The sequence below is a fragment of the Gorilla gorilla genome, chromosome 8, assembly GCF_029281585.2.
Source record: "Gorilla gorilla gorilla isolate KB3781 chromosome 8, NHGRI_mGorGor1-v2.1_pri, whole genome shotgun sequence".
In the NCBI taxonomy this organism is placed as follows: domain Eukaryota; kingdom Metazoa; phylum Chordata; class Mammalia; order Primates; family Hominidae; genus Gorilla; species Gorilla gorilla.
In genome coordinates this window covers 72,846,994-72,866,590 of record NC_073232.2, presented here as the reverse complement: position 1 = coordinate 72,866,590, position 19,597 = coordinate 72,846,994, and the positions used below count along the sequence as shown (strand labels likewise).

The window sequence follows — 19,597 nt, the reverse complement described above, 5'->3', positions numbered from 1 at the left end:
ATTATGGAGGCTGACTTGTGGCTGGAAATTTCTAATATCCAATTCATTCATAAGGTTTTTCTCCTATGTGTGTTCTCTGATGTACAATGAGATTTGACTTTTGAGAGAAAGTTTTCCTGCATGTGTTACATTCATAGGGCTTTTCCCCTGTATGTGATCTCTGATGTTTAGCAAGGTCTGATTTACGGTAAAAGATTTTTCCACATTCATTACACTGACAAGATTTCTCTCCTGTGTGGGCCCTGTGATGTACTGTGAGTGATGATTTGTGACTGAAGGATTTCCCACATTCATTGCATTCATAGGGTTTCTCCCCCGTGTGCTTTCTCTCATGTAAAATAAGTCCTGACTTCACACAGAAAGATTTTCCACATTCGTTACATTTATAAGGCTTTTCTTGTGTATGGGTTCTCTGATGTACAATTAGAGCTGACTTATGGCAGAAAGCTTTTCCACACTCATTACATTCATAGGGTTTCTCCCCTATGTGAATTCTCTGATGCTGAGTGAGTTGTGACTTCTGGCAGAAGGTTTTTCCACATTCATTACATTCATAGGGTTTCTCCCCTGTATGTGTTCTATTATGTTTCGTTAGGTATGATTTGTTGTAAAAGATTTTTCCACATTCATGACATTCGTAGGGTTTCTCCCCTGTGTGTGTTCTATAATGTTGAGAGAGGGTTGACTTATGGCTAAAGAATTTCCCACATTCAGGACATGCAAAGGGTTTCTCCCCTGTGTGTGTTCTCTGATGTACTGTGAGGTCTGACTTCAAGCAGAAGGTTTTCCCACATTCATAACATTCATAAGGTTTCAACCCTGTATGAATTATCTGATGCCTGGTGAGTACTGACTTGTGGTAGAAAGTTTTCCCACATGCATTACATTCATAAGGTTTATCTCCTATGTGAGTTCTCTGATGCTGTGTAAGATGTGACTTTTGACAAAAGCATTTCCCACACTCAAGACATTCAAAAGGTTTCTCACCTGTGTGAGTTCTCTGGTGTACTGTAAGGTGTGAATTCATACAGAAGGATTTTCCACATTCATAACATTCATAGGGTTTCTGCCCTGTGTGTGTTCTCTGATGTTTAGTGAGGTCAGATTTCTGGTAAAAAGTTTTCCCACATGCATTACATTGATAGGGTTTCTCCCCTGTATGTGTTCTCTGGTGTAATGTGAGGGCTGACTTATGGCTAAAGGTTTTCCCACATTCATTGCATTCAAAAGGTTTCTCCCCTGTGTGTGATCTCTGATGTTTAGTGAGGTTTGACTTCTCCCAGAAAGTTTTTCCACATTGATTACATTGAAAGCGTTTCTCTCCTGTGTGCACCCTCTGATGTCGAGTGAGATGTGACTTCTCCCAGAAAGCTTTCCCACATTCATTACATTCAAAGTGTTTCTCTCCTTTATCACCTTTCTGAAGCTGTGACAGACACAATTTCCTCCTGAAATTATTCCCACTTTCACCACAATCATAGTGTTTCACAGGTACCCCATCATGTTTAGAAAGGGTGGACTTCACACATAAGAACTTCTCACAATCACTAAATTCATAGTGACTGTCCTTTGATGGAGGTATCTGATGGAACAAGAGGGATGAACTATCACAGAAAGTTCTCCCAAATTCATTACAGTCACAGTTATTCTCTTCTGCATTCTCTCTCTTCCGTATATTGAATACTGCCTTTTCAAGGAGGGTTTCCTGACATATACTGTATTCAAAATTGTGCTCTAAAGTTTGAATCTTCTCATGCTGCAAAGTGTTCTCACGATGACTCAGAGTGTTCCTATTTTTCAAAACTTCATTTTTCTCTCGAGTATGAGTTTCATCATGCTTAATATTGAGTAACAATTTCCCACATGCATTAAATTCATCAGACTTTTTTCCTAAATAGTTTATCTTACTGATAACCAATTCTGAAACAGTGTTGAAACTCATTCCACATGAGTCATATTGACAGAACATTTTTCTGGAAGGAAAAGAACTTACGTCCATGTTAAATGGTATTCCTATTACATTACCTCGTTCCTTAGTCAGCATTTCATTATTGATGAATACAACTTCCCACAAATGTTTAGATTGATTTTCTTGGCTCCTCTCTTTCAGGTGATCAGCTGTCCAGACTTCTACAAACAAACAAAATTAATCTTACCATATAAATACCAAAGCATCTCTTAGGGAATGAAATCTCTACACAAATGCCCTATGTTGTAGCTGACTCTGACTCTGGTTTTTTGGCCAATTTCCAGAGACGAACATAATTGCAAGTGCATATTTTTTTGTATTTCATGAGTTTGGAGTGAAAAAACAAAAACAAAAACCAGAAACAAAAGGCCTAGGCTAGTGGAAAAACAGAGAGGAAATTAACTATTTGAATGCACACACTTGGTTTCTAATGTAAGAAGAATAATAGCAACTGCTTACATCTGCATTTCCCCATGCATCTCCCCAAGAACTATAAAGGTCAGCATAAGTGGAGCAAATAATATTATCTATAACAACCCATGACTTTAGCATAACTAGGAGATGGAGAATATTACTAATTTCAAATCACCACTATGCAATAGATATTCAAATACAGCAAAAAGTGACAGCCCATGCCTACAAAGAGAGTCAGCCAGAGACTGTGGTGATCACATGGAATAGAGGAGACAGACAGCCCAGAGAGGATGAAACACAAAACTACTCCCAGAAAGGGAAAGTTTTACTATGAGTGAGAAAATGCTCAGAAGATGTCTGAATTCACATAGATTAAAGCTCAGGCTACTGGGAAATCCAAGAGAAGAGACTTGGATTGTATGTAAACTAAAGAGGCAAAGGGTAATCAAACTCAGGAATGAAGTTGTAAAGAGGACAGAGTAATCACAGAAAATAAGACTTGTAATTCAAGTCTTATTAAAGACTTATTAAAGACATTCCTTATTAAGGAATCTGTCATGGACTAAACTGTGCCCCCCAAAAATGTGTATGTTAAAACCCCAACCTCCAGTGTGACTGTATTTGAAGATGGGGACTTTAAGGAGATTAACTAAGGTTTAATGGGGTCATAAGGGTAAGACTAATACAATGGCATTCATGTCCTTATAAGAAGAGGAGGAGACTGGAAAGCATATGCATGAGCTCTCTTTCTCCCCCTGCCCACCACACCTGACCACTGGTCATATGCACAGAGAAAAGGCTGTGTGAGGACACCAGAAGAAAATGCCATCTGCTAACCAAGGAGTGAGAACTCACCAGAAACCAACGCTGTTGTCACCTTGACTTTAGATTTACAGCATCCACAATTGTGAGAAAATTTATTTAAGCTACCCAGTCTGTTGAATTTTGTTACAGCAGCCTGAGTAAAGTAAAAAAGAGCCAAAGGGGAAACTACACTTGACTGAAACTTGAATAAACAGCATTGTAAAGGAGAATGAAACAGAAAAAAAAGAAACAATAATTTTAAAAGAGTAAGAAAAAAGAAAATTGGATCAGAAAGAAAGTTCTGGATAAAGCTGGTCTACAATTAAATAAATATATACTATATTATAATTTTATGTTATTGCAGTCCTTAAAGAAGAAAAAAGAAAACAATGGAATAAATCTAATATTAGAAAGTATAATCTAAGAAAACTGTCCAAAAATAAAAGACCTGATCCACGATGGTTCCTATTCAAAAGAACCATCATGAACCTGGGAAAACTGTTCAGCAACAGTTTTCTCTAAAACATATCTTAATAAAACTACTAGATGTTAAAATTGAAGAAAAAGTACTCTGGACAAAAAGACCAAGTCTCAGCAAACTTTTACTTTGATAATGAGTCTTGAAATCAGGTAATATTATACATATGACTCAGCTTTTATTTTTCAAAGTTTTAGTTATTGTAGTTCCTGTGTATTTCCACATAAGGTTTAGAATTACATACTCAATTACTACAAGAAATCCTGCTAATTACTACATGGAATTATATTATTTTAAATCTATAAGTCATTTTAATGACAAAACATGTCAGCAATATTGAGCTTTCTGACATAAGCAGGGAGTTCCACTTGTTTAGGTCTTCAATTTCTCTCTGCAGTGGATTATTGTTTCTAGTGTGGTCTTTCACATCTTTTGCCAGACATAGCTGTAAAAAAAGTATTTTTGATACTATCGCAAATAGAACTTTTAAAAATTGCAATTTCCAATTGATCATTTCTTATAGAAGATTCATTTTTACATATTTTTCTCCTGTCACCTAGCTACACTTAATAATTCTAGTCATTCTTTTTCCCATATCTTGGGAGATTCCATTAGATTTCCTATGTAGATAATCATATCTTTTGTGAATAAAGACATTTCTACTTCTTTTCCACTCTAGTCTCCTTTCTTTTTCTTCCTTGGTTATACTAGATAGCATATATTATACTCTCAAGTATGAGTGTACATCCTTGTCATGTTTCTGATATTGGAAAGAAATCATTCCATTTTTCACAATTATATACAATGTCAATTGTACATTTTCTATAGATGACTTTTATTAGATTAAAGAAAGTTATCTTCTATTCTTCATTTGAGAGTTTTAATCAGAAATGGATGCTAAATTTTGTCAAATGCTTTCTCTGCATATGTTGAAATGGTCATATGGGTTTGACTTTTTTTCTATTTTTTTCATTTTAATACAGGGCAGAGATGACTACATAATTGATGGGGCCAGTGCAAAATAAAAATGTGAGGCAGTTACTCAGAATGTATAAAAAGAAGTATAGTAAAAGGTAAAATAAATTATGTTTTTTTCTTTTAACATATTTTACTACTTGTAAAATGTAATAGGTATAATAGTAACACAAAACAACATAAATTTACAAATCACAAAAAAGTTTTGTTGTAATAAACTTTAAATAATACAATAATTACTAATAGTTTGTTAATATGATACCTTGATTGATCATAAGATTTTCTGGCACTCTTTTTGCAAATTCATTTATTAAGTCATCGAAATTTATATTTTTAGCAACTTCATTTTCAATATATAATTGAAAGTAACATGTATTCTTGGCAAATGCAAGATAAGTAATTTTTGCTAATTTTTAATTTTGAGAAGGTTGATTTTTCAGCTGATGCAATCATTAGGGACCTGTTGGTTCTTTATATGTTGTGACAATATGGGCTACATTTCTGATTTCTGATATATTACTGCACAATAAAAGTTAAAAAAATACAAGTTTTGGTATATATAGACAAAGACTGGAGTAGCAGTTCTCTGCAATTAATTCTTCGTGAATGTTAGTTTTGTACAAAACTGAATTCAATTTTACATGTAAATTTATACAATGGCATTTTAATGTTTCCTCTGACATTTCCTACATCTTGTACAAGAAACCAAAAATGGCTTCATGATTTGCATATAATTGGAAACACCTGTTTATGCAGTATATTGCTGTATTTTCAAGTGCAAAAAAAAAACTATTTTTAAAGTTGACTTCTTTGTTAATACTTGATTCATCCAAAATTTTAAATGAAAATAATGTTCTCTCCCATCAAATGAAATTCCTATTTCTAAGCCTGTGGATATTTGCTTTGCAATGTTGCAGCAGTTCTTAACACCAGAGAATCTACACTCCAAAGAATTCTAGTAACTGCCTAGTGTGCCTTAACACAATGTCCACAAGTATGCTTTTATTTTCTAATACTTTACTGACCATGATGACTGCCTGAAAGCTGGAGGTTACTGTCCCAGTACTCAGCCCAGAAAATTAGTACTTCCTAAGAATGTCAGAGGGACAGACTTAGGGGAGAGACAAACCAGCCTCATGCTGTGGGTCCTCTCTGGGTTGCAAATGTTCATGAGTTTGCTGCTGCTGCAACCAATGCAGACAAAGGTCATGGCCTTGGCCACCCACACACAATTCCAGAACACTCCCAGGCCATACTACACAGACCAACAGCTGAGTAGGGCACTGTCTCTCAAGTATCCTGTCTACTTGCACACATAGTCCAGTGTCCATCAGACTTCACATACAAATCACGAGTTCAAAGATAAAACTGTGAAGAACTTCAAGATGGCAACAGCAGGGCATTAAGTGAAGTACAGGATCCCTTCTTACAAGAGTGTAGCAACGTGTGACTGCACAGGTCACCTAGCCATGAAGTTGGCCGAGATACAGGGAATTACACTGACTGCTTTTCAAATGTTGAAAAAGCCTGCCAGGGATTAACCACACTTGGTCATGAGGTATTAATAACCTTGTTATATACCACTGGTTTCTAATCCCTAGTGTTTTTGAATTTATGTTCATGAGGGACACTGGTCTACAGCTTTCTTTCCTTGCAATGTCTCTGTCTGGTTTTGTTATTAGGGCAATGCTGGACTCAAAGAATGATTTAGGAAGTATTCCCTCTTCTTGAATTTTCTGGAAAAGTCTGTATAAATTGGTACTATTAATTGTTTGCTGGAATTCACTACTGAAGCATCTAGGGACCTGGGGTTTTCTTTGTGGAAAGGTTATCTATTTGTTTTGGAGTAAGCCGTAATAGCTGTTTACTTGAATGAATCTGTTCATTTCATCAAAATCGTCAAACTGATAACTTACAGGTATAGTATTCCCTCACTTCCTTCATAGTATCTACAGAATCTTCAGTGATACATCATTCTTATTTTTGATATTGATAATCTGTTCCACCTAGAAGTTTATCCATTTTATCAATCTTCTCAATGAAACAGCTTTTGGTTTCACCGATTTTCTCAACTGTTTTCCTGGTTCTACAGATTATATTGTTCTCCATTTTGTTTTTTGTTATTTCCTTTCTTCTACTATTATATGGATTTGTCTTCTTTTCTACATTCTCAAAGTGGAATTAGCTAAGACCATTGATTTAGACCTTTCTTCTTATCCAACACAAGTTAAACTTCACACATGTGTATATTAGATATATACATATGTATAAATGCATACACATGAAATTCCCTCTATGTGAAATTTACACATTATATATTTAATATATATTACACATAATACATTATATCCCATATATGAGAAACTTCATATATGCATTTACATATTGTGGAAACTTCATATATGCATTTACATATGGTGGATATATATGCACACAATACAAACACACACAATGCTTATTTGTGTCGCATAAGAAAGATCTCAAATCAATGACCTCAGGTGCTTCTACCTTAAAAAGCTACAAAAAAGCAAATTAAACCCAAAAGTAAGTAGCAAAAAGGACTAAGGATCAAAATGGAAAACAATGAAATCAATGAGTATTGTATGTATTTTATATTTCCTATAAATTTCCTATATGTAAATTTCCCATAAATTCCATTTTCATTAACCCAAAGTTCAAAACACTTTCTAATTTCCTCTTCGAATTCTTCTTTGAAGCATCCATTACATAGACTTATATTCAGTTTCCAACTATTAGGGATTTAATAGATACTTCTATTACTGATTTTTAATTTAACTAAATTTAAACCCCTTATGGTGGGAGAAAATACTCTATATGACTTCAATCCTTTTATATTTATTAAGATTTGCTTTATAATCAGGATGTGATTTACCTTTGTTAATATATTCATTCATCTGCCCTTGAAAAGAATGTATATTCCACTGTTTTATTTGGGGAGGAGTGTGCAGAAGAATATTTTATAAATGTCAATTAAGTTATTTAGGGTTAAGTCTATTATATCTTTGCTCCTTTTCCATTTCCTGTTTTATCAATTATTAAAAGGATGCTAAAGCCTCTGATTATAACTGTGGATCTATTTCTCCTTCCAGATCTATCAGATTTTGCTTCAAATATTTTGCAAATCTGTTACTAAGTTTAGGATTGTTAAATCCTCTTGATGAAATGATCTCTATCAATATGAAAAAAATCTTTATCACTGGTATTCCTGGCTCTGAAAGCTACTTCATCTGGCTGTCACAGCACTGCAGCCTTGTGAATAATTTTACCATTCTACATCTTTTCCCATTCTTTTTGTTTATCTATTTGTCTTTGAATCTAACATGTTTCCTTTATAGGCAGCATGATTGGATCTTATTTTTATTTATCTTATCCAGAAATCTCTGCCTTTAAATGGGGTATTATATACCATTTATATTTTCTGTGATCAATGTTTATAAAAGCTTTAATCAGTGTACTTTTCAGTAACAGTATATATATGAATCTTCCAATAGTATATACTTTACTTCTTTTTCATAGCCTTTTTAGGCTGTGATTGTCATATATTTTCAATATATGTTATAAACCCCACAATACATTTGATGTTATTTTTGTATAAAGTCAATATCCTTTTTAGAGACTTACATAAAGAAAAATATCTTGTATACATATCCAAGTAGTCAACATTTCCTGTTCTTCATCCCCCTGAGAAGATCTAGATTTCCATCAGACATCAGAACATGTCTTGCGATGCAGGTCTGCTGGAGAGGAAATCTTTCAGCGTTGTTTAACTGGAATGTCCTTATTTCTTCACTGTTTCTTATAGCTATTTTTACCAAGTATATAACTCTACATTGAGTTTTTTTGCTTTTAAAACTAAAAATAATGTTCTACTATTTTCTCTGTTGCCTCATTTAAGGAGAAATCTGTTATCATCCTTGCCTTTGTTCCTCCATAAAACATGTCCTTTATCTCTGGCTGCTTTGAGGACTTCATTTTAACACTGATTTAGAGCATTCTGGTTATGATTCATGTGGCTTGGTGTAGTTTTCTTCATGCCTCTTGTGCTCAGGGTTTGATGAGCTTCTTAGATCGGTAGGTTCCCAACACATTTGGAAATTTTTTCATTATTCTCAAAATACTGTTTTCTGTTCTTTTCCCACTTTCCTTTTAGAGACTCCAATTCCATGTGTGTTAAGAGACTACCTGAAGTTCTCCTAAAGCTCACACGGGCTTGCTTTTTTTTTTTTTTTTTTTTGAGACACAGTCTCACTCTGTCACCAGGCTGGAGTGCAGTGGTGCAATCTCAGCCTCACTGCAACTTCTGCCTCCCATGTTCAGGTGATTCTCCTGCCTCAGCCTCCTGAGTAGCTGGGACCACAGGTGCCTGCCACCACACCCGGCTAATTTTTGTATTTTTAGTAGAGACAGGGTTTTGCCACGTTCGCCAAGATAGTCTGGATCCCTTGATCTTGTGATCCACCCACCTTGGCTTCTCAAAGTGCTGGGATTACAGGCATGAGCCACTGTAACTGGCCCAAGGGCTTGCTTATTTTTCAAATATGCTTTTTCTCTGTTTCATTTGGATGGCTTCTATTACTGTGTTTTTAAGGTCAATAATCTTATTCTTCTGCAATCTTTAAACTGCCATTAATTCTTGCTCTATATGATTTTTTTTTTTTTTTTTTTGGGAGACAGGGTCTCACTCCGTCACCCAGGCTGCAGTGCAGAGGTGCAATCTTGGCTCACTGAAACACCCACCTCCCAAGGCTCAAGTGATCCTCCCACCTCAGCCTCCCAAGTAGCTAGGACCACAGGCATGCACCACCACACCCAGCTAATTTTTTTGTTGTTTCATTTTTGGTACAGATGAGGTTTCATCATGTTGCCCAGGCTGGTCTCGAACTCCTGAGCTCAGGAGATCCACCTGCCTTGGCCTCCCAAAGTGCTGGCATTACAGGTGTGAGACACCAATGACTGGCCATGTATTTTTCATCTCAAGCACTATAGTTTTCATTTCTGGAAATCTGATTTCTATATTTTCTGTTACACTGAATTTTGATTTGTTTTTTTTTTAATCTTCTGTGTCTCTACTTAAGTTTTAGAACATATGGAACCAAATTATAGCACTGTTTTCAATGAACCTGTCAGTTAATTCTAATATCTATGGCAATTCTGAGTCCATTTCAATTTCCTGGTTAGTCTCTTTGAGAAAGCTCATGTTTTCCCATATGTCTGTAAGTCTGGAAATATTTCAATGGATGGAAGACCGAGAGTTTTACTTGGTTGGATGCTGGGTACTTTTGGCTTCCTATAAGTATTTTTGTGCTTTGTTCTAGGATGCACTTAAGTCACTTGGAAACAATGTGACACTTTCAGGTCTTGCTTTTATGATTTCTTAGGCAAATCTGGAGCAGTGCTCAGTTTGGGGCACATTACTCCTCACCATGGAGAAAAGACCTTTCTGAACACTCTACCCAGTACTCTGAATTATGAGTTTTTCCACGCTGGCTGGCAGAATCAGTCCTTTTCCACGCCCTGTGTGAGTACTGTGTACTGTTCCCTCTGATTATTTTCAAAACTTATCTCACTCATTTCCTCATATACATGAGCTGATTAGTACTTTGCTGAACATTCATGGAGGTCCCTTTACAGATCTCCAGACCTCTCTCTGTGTGCATCTATCTCCTGCAAGCCACCAGTGCTCCTCAACCCCCACAGCTTCAAATTCTAGGAAAGAATTGCCAAAAGGCCTTGAGCCAGCTTCCTCCACCACCCCAATTAAAATATCCAGCCCAGTCATGGCAGTCTGAGAATAGTGGAGTACAATGCCTACCTAGGTCATTGAGAAGAGATTCGAAAAGAAACCAAGAAGACCAGAGACTACTGCCCCAATCCAGATCCCTGATCATAAAGCACAGTATCACCCACCCAGAGAAAAGCAAAACACTGCTGTAGCCTCCAGATCCCGAATAATGGAGCAGGACTCTCACCTAGGGCCAGCTGTAAGGACAGAGAGCTCCAAAACTCTCCTCCAGAAAACTCACTTTGTTCAGAACAGAGTGTAAGTGTAAGCCTAAGATCACCCTCAAAAAGAATGGAAATTCAATGATAACCAATTAAGAAGAGGGTGGCAGTTCTATGACAGCAACAAGCTAAACCACAGACCAACTGAAAGTTTACTGGAGACAGCAAGGGAAAGAGATGCCTAAGAAGAGATATCCAGGGCAATTAGATGTCTTCCTATCTACCAGAAACACTCATACAAATACATACACAGATTTTCCACAGTCATGATTTTTAAATTTATGTTTTCTAGGAGGTGACTTTCAGAATGGCAACATAAAAAGCAAACTCAAAGCCTCAAAGACAACCCTCTAGAAGGAACCCAAATTTAACAAGAGCAAACTAAGAGCAACATATGGTCCAGGACAGTGTTGAAAACAATAGAGCAATATGTCAGCAATCAGTAGCAGCTATCAGCAAAGTGTAACAGCAACAGAGGCAGACAGGCTAACACAGCAATCACAGAAAGATTCACTCAAAGAGAGCACTGTTAACACCACTGCCATCCTAAAGATAGTGTGCATTTCTAAGGCAGGGCCCTCTGACAAACATCATCAGTGAGAACCCAATGGGAGTGAAAAAGCTTCTCTCAAATAGTAGTCAAGTCGCCTAAATAAATAAGAAACAACAACAAGCCCTAGAGAGAACAGAGGAATCAGTATCTAGAGAAAGTACAAAGTATTCTCTAAAATGTCTATTCTTCAACAAAAAAATTACAACACATACAAAGAAACAGGAGACTGTCATCTATATACAGGAAAAATGGCAGGCAACAGCAACTGCCCTTGAGAAGATCCAGATATCAGACTTAGCTGACCTCAAAGCACTTATTTTAAATATGTTCAGGCCAGGTGCAGTGGCTCACGCCTGTAATCCCAGTACTTTGGGAGGTTGAGGCAGGTGGATCACCTGAGGTCAGGAGTTCAAGACCAACCTGGCCAACATGGTAAAACCCTGTCTCTACTAAAAATACAAAAATTAGCTGGGTGTGGTGGCCAGCACTTGTAATCCGAGCTACTCTGGAGGCTGAGGCAAGAGAATGGCTTGAACCTGGGAGGCGGAGGTTGCAGTGAGCTGACATCATGCCTCTGAACTCCAGCCTGGGTGACAGAGCAAGACTGTATCAAAATTAAAAATAAAAATAAAAATAAATATGTTCATAAGGAAACACTACTTAGAAAAGGGAGGTATGATGATGTCTCATCAAACAGAAAAATATTAGTAAGAAGACAGAAAAGAATACAATGAAAATTCTGGATTCAAAAATTATAACTGCAATGGAAAACTCACTAGAATGACTCAACAAAAGACTCGGCCAGGTGGGGTGGCTCACGCCTGTAATCCCAGCACTTTGGGAGGCCAAGCCAAGCAAATCACCTGAGGTCTAGGAGTTCGAGACCAGCCTGACCAACATGGTGAAACCCCGGGGTCTCTACTAAAAATACAAAAAAGTTAGTTGAGTGTGGTAGTGCACGTACCTATACTCCCAGCTACTCTGGAGGCTGAGGCAGGAGAATCGCTTGACCCCATGAGGCAGAGGTTGCAGTGAGATGAGATAGTGCCATTGCACTCCAGCCTGGGCAACAAGAGTGAAATTTCATCTCAAAAAAAAAAAAAAAAAGAAAGAAAAGAAAGGTTGTAGCTGGCAAAATAATCAGTAAACTTGAAGATGGATCAATAGAGATTAAGTAATCTAACGAACAGAGAGAAATAAGAGTGAGGAAAAATGAAGAAACCCTCCAAAAATGAGGAATACCATTAACTACACCAATATATTCATAATAGAAGTACCAGAAGGAGGGGAAAAATATCAAGTAGCAGAAAAAATATTCAAACAAATGAATGGCTATGCTCACCTTGCAACACATACACTAAAACTGGAACAATATCAAGAAGATTAGCACAGTAGCTACACAAGAAAGACAGACAAGTTCATGAAGTGCTGAATTAAAAAAAAAAAAAAAAAAAGAGGCCAAAAACTTGCAAATCTGTTGACGAAGAGAAAATCCTGAAAGCATCAAGAGAAATACAACTCCTCACATGAAGGGAATGTCCTAAGATTAACATATGGCTTCTCTTCAGAGACAGTAGAGGCCAGAAGGAGGCAGGATGACATATTCAGTGTACTGAAAAAAAATTTTTGTTAATAACTTGTCACCTAAAATAGCAGAACTATTTGCAAAACAGAGGGTGAAAATTTAAAATCCTCAAATTAAAAAACAAATAGAAACCAAAAAAACTTGAGAATCCATTGCTAGTAGACTAACAATAAAAGAAAGAAAAGAAGTTCTTTAGGGTGAAAACAAGTGATTCCAAACACTAGCTCAAATCCACAATTATTGTGGGTAAAGGCAATGATACGAGAGAGTAAAAAAGGCACACTTTTTCTCCTTTCTTTTCCTACCCAATTTAATAAGCAAATATGTATAAGTCAATGTTTATAATTGTATTGTTGGACCTATAACATATAGAAATGCAATATATTTAACAATAAGGCAGGCTAGGCATGGTGGCTCACGCCAGTAATCCCAACACTTTGGGAGGCTGAAGCAGGAGAATCACTTAAGCCCAGGATTTCAAGATCAGCTTAGGCAACATACTGAGACCCTATCTCTAAAAAAAAATTTGTTTAATTACCCGGGCATAGTGGTGCACACCTATAGTCTCAGCTACTCAGGAGGCTGAGGTGGGAGTATTGTTTGAGTCCAGGAGGTTGAGGCTGCAATGAGCTGCGATCCTACCACTGCACTCCAGCCTCAAGGACTCAGAGAGACCCTGTTTCAAAAAAAAGAAATACATTAATAAACAAGGAAACAAATAATAAAGCAAAAAAAAAAAAAGAACAAAGCAAAAAAATAAGCAGAGCAGCTGGGTGTGGTGGCTCACGCCTGTAATCCCAGCACTTTGGGAGGCCAAGGCGGGCAGATCTTCTGTGGTCAGGAGTTCGTGACCAGCCTAGCTAACATGATGAAACCCTGTCTCTACTAAAAACACAAAAATTAGCTGGGTGTGGTGGCGCATGCCTGTAATCCTAGCAACTCGGGAGGCTGAGACAGAAGAATCACTTGAACCCAGGAGACAGGGGTTACAGTGAGCCCAGATCGTGCCACTGCACTCCAGTCTGGGCAACAAAGCGAGACTCCATCTCAGGGGGAAAAAAAATAGGTACAGATCTGTACTGGAGTAAGGAAATCACACTAGATGTTAAGTCTGAATCCACACAAACAAATGAATTAAAGCAGAAATGAAGAATAAGAAGGTTAGTATACCAAACTCTACGAATAGATACTTCCTATCTTTCTTTCAGCTTCTTTAAAAGACATCAACACATGAACACAGGGAGGGGAACAACACACACTGGGGCCTATTGAGGGGTTGGGGGCGAGGGGAAGAAACTTAAGAGGATGGGTCAACCACCATGGCACACATATACCTATGTAACAAACCTCCACGTTCTGCACATGTATCACAGAACTTAAAGTAAAAAAAAAAAAAAAAAAAAAAAGACATCAAATGACATAAAGTAACAATTACAGGTTGAGTATCTCTTATCTGAAATGCTTGGCATCAAAAGTGTTTCTGACTTCAGAGTTTTTTCCAAATTTTGGAATATTTACATTATACTTACTGGTTGAGCTTCCCAAATCCAGAAATCTAAAATCTGAAATGCTCCAACAAGCATTTCCTTTGAGCATGTTGAGCATGTTGGCACTCAGTTTCAGATTTTGAAGCATTTGAGATTTTCAGATTTGGGATGCTCAGCCTGTATAACAATGTATTGTTGGGTTTTAAATATATATGCAATATATATAAAAATAACAAATGGAGAAGAGGAAATAGAGCTATATATAGGTAATGTTTCTGTATTTTACTAGAGTTAAGGTAGTAGAAATCTGAAGTAGATTTTGATAAGGTAAGATTTATTAGGTAAGTTCTAGAGCAACCACTAGGTAAATAAATTTTCAAAGAGACATAGTAATTTTAAAAATTAAAACGTTATACTAAAATATATTCATTTCATGTTGTGTACACATAAACATAGAGTGTGGAATGAGAGACACTGGAGACTTGGAGGGGTGGGGAGGTGGGTGAAGGATAAGAAATTACCTGATGGGTGCAATGTATACTATTATGCTGATGGCCACACTAAAAGCCCAGACAGACTTCATCTCTATGTGATATGTCTGGGTAACAAAACTGCACTTGTACCCTCAAAACCTATGAAAATAATAAAATATATTCATGTCATGTAAAAGAAAGCAGAAATAAAAGGAACAGAGTATCAAAAAAGCACGAGACCAAAAACAAAAATGGCAGAGGTAAATCCAACTACAGATGCTCCTTGACTTACGATCAAGTTACATCCTGATAATAGTCAAATTAGTTGAAAATATTGTTTTTCCACTTAAAATGGGAACACATTCTAGTAAAGTCAGAAAAAATAGTTAAGTTGAACCCTTGTAAATCCTGAAAATACAAAGGGGTTTCAAACCCAATAAACCCATTGAAAAGTTAAAAAATCAGAAGTCAAACCATTGTAAGTCAGGAACCATCTGTACAGCAATAATGACAGGAAAAAGGGAATGATTTGAAAATCCAATCAAAAAGCAACAATTCTCAGGTTGTTGAAAGTGTGAAAGTCCAAACACGTGCTATCTATAAGAGATAGATACAAACAGGTTGAAAATTTGAAAACAGAAAAAGATATATCAGGCACATGGCACCTATAAGGCTGGAGTAGCTATCCTAATATCACACAAAATACACTTTAACACAAAAATTTTACTAAGGATAAAGAGTGGAATTTTATTAATATAACAATAAAAGGGTCAATCGATAAAGGAGACATAACAATTCTAAGCATATGTACTACTAACAGAGCCTCAAAGTACGCGTAGCAAAAACTGACAGAATTAAAAGAAAAAATACACAAGTCTATGATACTAATTGCAAACTGTAATAACCCATTTTCAATAATGGTTAGGACAACTGGGCACAATATAAACATGGAAACAGAAGATATAGATGACACTCTAAAGCAACCAGATCTAAGAGATATAGACAAAACATTCCACTTGAAAACAGTGGAATAGGTATTCTTTAAAAGTACACATGAAACATTCCCCAGAATAAATTTAAAACGATTCTCTGACCACAGTGGAAATTACAAATCAGTAAGACAAAGGAATTTTGAGAATGCACGAACATGCACAAATTATATAATACATTCCAAAGTTAAAAAAAAAAGTCAAAGAAGCAATAAGAAGGGAAATTAGAAAAAATGCTATGAGGTAAAAATGAAGACATACTCAAACTTATCGAACACAGATAAAGCAATGCTTAGAGAGAGATTTGTAGCTGTAATAACCATATTAAAAAAGATCTCAACTCAATAAACTAATTTTCCACCTTAAAACACTGGACAGGAGCAGCAATACAAACTCAAAGCAAGAAGAAGGCAGGAAGGAAAGCAGAAAGATTATAGAGTAAAAATTAGTGAACTAGAGAACAGAAAAATAGCAGATTCCTGGAAAAGATCAACAAAATATACAAACCTCTAATTAGATTGACATTGAAAAAAAAAGAAGATTCAAATTACTAAATGTAGGGATTAACGATGTATTTCTAGTACTCTTACAGAAATAAAAATAATTACAAAGAATGGTATGAACAATGTATGTCAACAAATTATTTAACTTCAACAAAATGGAAAAATCCATAAAACAAAAACGACTAAAACCAACTCAAGAAGAAAAAGAAAAATCTGAAATGACCTACACAAGTAAAAAGATTGAAGTTGTAAATTTAAAACTCGCCATTACAGGTGGGATGCAGTGGCTCATGCCTGTAATCCTACAACTTTGGGAGGCCAAGGCAGGCAGATCACTTGAACTCAGGAGTTTGAGACCAGCCCAGGCAACATGGTGAAACCCCCTCTCTACAAAAAAATTACAAAAAATTAGCTGCATGTGGTGGCATATGCCTGTAGTCCCAGCTACTTGGGAGGCCGAGGTGGGAAAATTGCCTGAGCCTGGGAAGTCAGGCTGCAGTGAGCCATGACTGCACCACTGCACTCCAGCCTGGGCAATATAGTGAGGCTCTGTCTCAAAAAAGACAAAAAACAGACAAGAAAACTTCCCATTACAAAAACAAAAACAAAACCCAGGTCCATATGGTTCACTGGAGAATTTTATCAAACATTTAAAAAGAAGTATCAATTACTCAAAAACTCCAAGAAAATAAGAAGAAACACTTGCCAGCTCATTCTATGATCCCATTACTACCCTGGTACCAAAATCAGACATGAAAAAACTACAAATGCATGTGTCATGATTACAGACCTATAAATCCTCAACAAAATACTAGCAAATTTCATCTAGTAGTATATAAAAAGGATTACATACAATGATCAAATGGGATTTATACTAGTAAGGCAAGTTTGGTTTATCATTTGAAAATCAATTAATACACCACATAAGCAGAAAAGAAACAATAACTACATGATCATCTCAGTATACAGAGAAAAAGCATTTAACACAATCTAATGCCCATCTTCTCTATAAAAACAATCAACAAACCAGGAATAGAGTTAAACTTCCTGAGCCTGATTAAAGGCACCTACAAAAAGTCCACCACTAACATCATACTAAATAATGAAAGGTACAATGATTTTACTCTAAGAACAAAAACAAGATAAGAATGCCTTCTTGCCAGTTACACATCACACAGGAGATTCTAGTCAATACAAGCAAGGGGAAGGGGAATTCAGATTGAAAAAAAAAAAGTGGAACTATACGTATTTGCAGTTGACTGCTCATGCATATAGAGAATCTTAAAGAATCTACTAAAACACTATTAAAACTAATAAAAGAGTTCAACAATGTTGTAGGGTGCAAGTTCACTAACAACAAACAAATCATAAATGAAATTTTAAAAAGAATTCCGGCCAGGCATAATGGCTCAAGCCTGTAATCCCAGCACTTTGGAATGCCGAGGTGGCTGGATCACCTGATGTCAGGAGGTTGAGACCAGCCCGGCCAACATGGTGAAACCCTGTCTCTACTAAAAATACAAAAAAGTTAGCCAGGCATGATGGCATGTGCCTGTAGTCCTAGCTACTTGGGAGGCTGAGACAGCAGAATCGCTTGAATCCCAGAAGCAGAGGTTGCATTGAGCCAAGATCGCGCCATTGCCCTCCACCCTGGGCAATAAGAGCAAAACTCTGTTTCAATAAATAAATAAATAAGTAAATTCCATTTACAATAGCATCAAAAAGAATAAAATACTTGTAACTTTAATCAAGGAAATACAGAGCTTGTAGTCTGAAAACCACAAAACAATGATGGAAGTAATTAAAGACAGCCTAAATAAATGGAAAGGCACTGAATTGCATTCATATAGTTAAGATGGCAATAACTGCCAAATTAATATCTAAATTCAACACAATCCTTACCAAAATCCCATTTGCCTTTTTGAGGAAACTAACAAGCTGGTCTAAAATTTCATGTGGAAATTTAGGGAACTGAATATAATCAAAACAATCTTTAAAAAGAAGTAGAAAGTTAGAAGACATACACTTCTCAGTTTGAAAATTTGCTACAAAATTACAATAATCAAGATGGCATGATAGTGGCATAGAGGTAAACATGTGAAATAAAATTGAGAATTCATAAATAAACACTACAATATATTATGTTCAGTTAATTTTCAACAATGATGCCAAGAAAATTTAATGCTGAAAAATCACCTTTTCGGCTGGTCGTGGTAGCTCACGCCTGTAATCCTAGCAATTTGGGAGGCTGAGGCAGGCAGATCACAAGGTCAGGAGTTCGAGCCTGGCCAATATGGTGAAACCCCATCTCTACTAAAAATACAAAAAAAATTAGCCAAGTGTGGTGGCGCATGCCTGTAATCCTAGCTACTTGGGAGGCTGAGGCAGGAGAAATGCTTGAACCTGGGAGGCAGAGGTTGCAGTGAGCCAAGATCATGCCACTGCACTCCAGCCTGGGTGACAGAGTGAGACTCCGTCTCAAAAAAAAAGAGAAAAAAGAAAAATCACCTTTTCAAGAAATGATGCTGAGACAACTGAATATTTCTATGAAAAACAACCAAAATTATTCCTTTCCTCACACCATATACAAAAACTAACTGAAAATGGATCACAGGTCTACATTTAAAAGCCATTACTTAAAGAAAATATAGGAGTGGATCTTCATGCCCTAGGGATAGACAAAGCCCTTTTAGATAAGGTACCAAAAATACAAGCAACAAAAGAAAAAACAAATTAGACTTCATGGAATGAAAAACTCTTTTGCTACCAAGTACAAAGTAAAGACAACAAAATGACAACCCACAAATGGGAGAAAAATACTGGCTAATAATATATGTAATTAGCAACTGGTACACAGAATATGTAAAACACTCTTACAACTCAACAATAAAAGGACACAACACAACTACATAATGAAAAAAGGAATTGATTTTTCTCTATTAAGCTTCTATCCTCCAACTTGGCTATAAAGACTTAATAGTTTTGGGAGTTCTTTAGAATTTTCTCCTTAGGCAATCATGCCTGTACAAACACAGAAAGTTTTATTTCTTCCTTTCCCATCTGTATGTCTCTTATTTTGTTGTCTTATGGCATTACCTACAATTTCCAATGAGATGTTGAGTAAGAGTGAAGAGACAGGACATCTTGTTTCCTTATCTTAGGGAGAAAGTATCCAGTGTCTCACCACTAAGTATAATCTTAGCAGTAGGTTTCCTGCAGATTTTTTTTTTTTTATCAAGTTGAGGAAGTTCTTCTCTATTCCTAGTTTGCTCAGTTTTATCATGAATGGGTGTTGAATGCTTCTTGTCCATCAATTGACATGATACAGTTTTCTTCTGTAGCC

General features: G+C 36.3%; 1 protein-coding gene across 1 annotated transcript in view; it reads right to left on the bottom strand.

The window, feature by feature from the left end:
• Positions 1–19,597, bottom strand: part of ZNF33B (zinc finger protein 33B) — a 49,371-nt gene that overhangs the window by 3,463 nt on the left and 26,311 nt on the right. Inside the window, 2 exon segments of the mRNA XM_031015410.2 lie at positions 1–57; positions 59–2,130. Coding sequence (XP_030871270.2) covers positions 1–57; positions 59–2,130 — 2,129 coding nt within the window.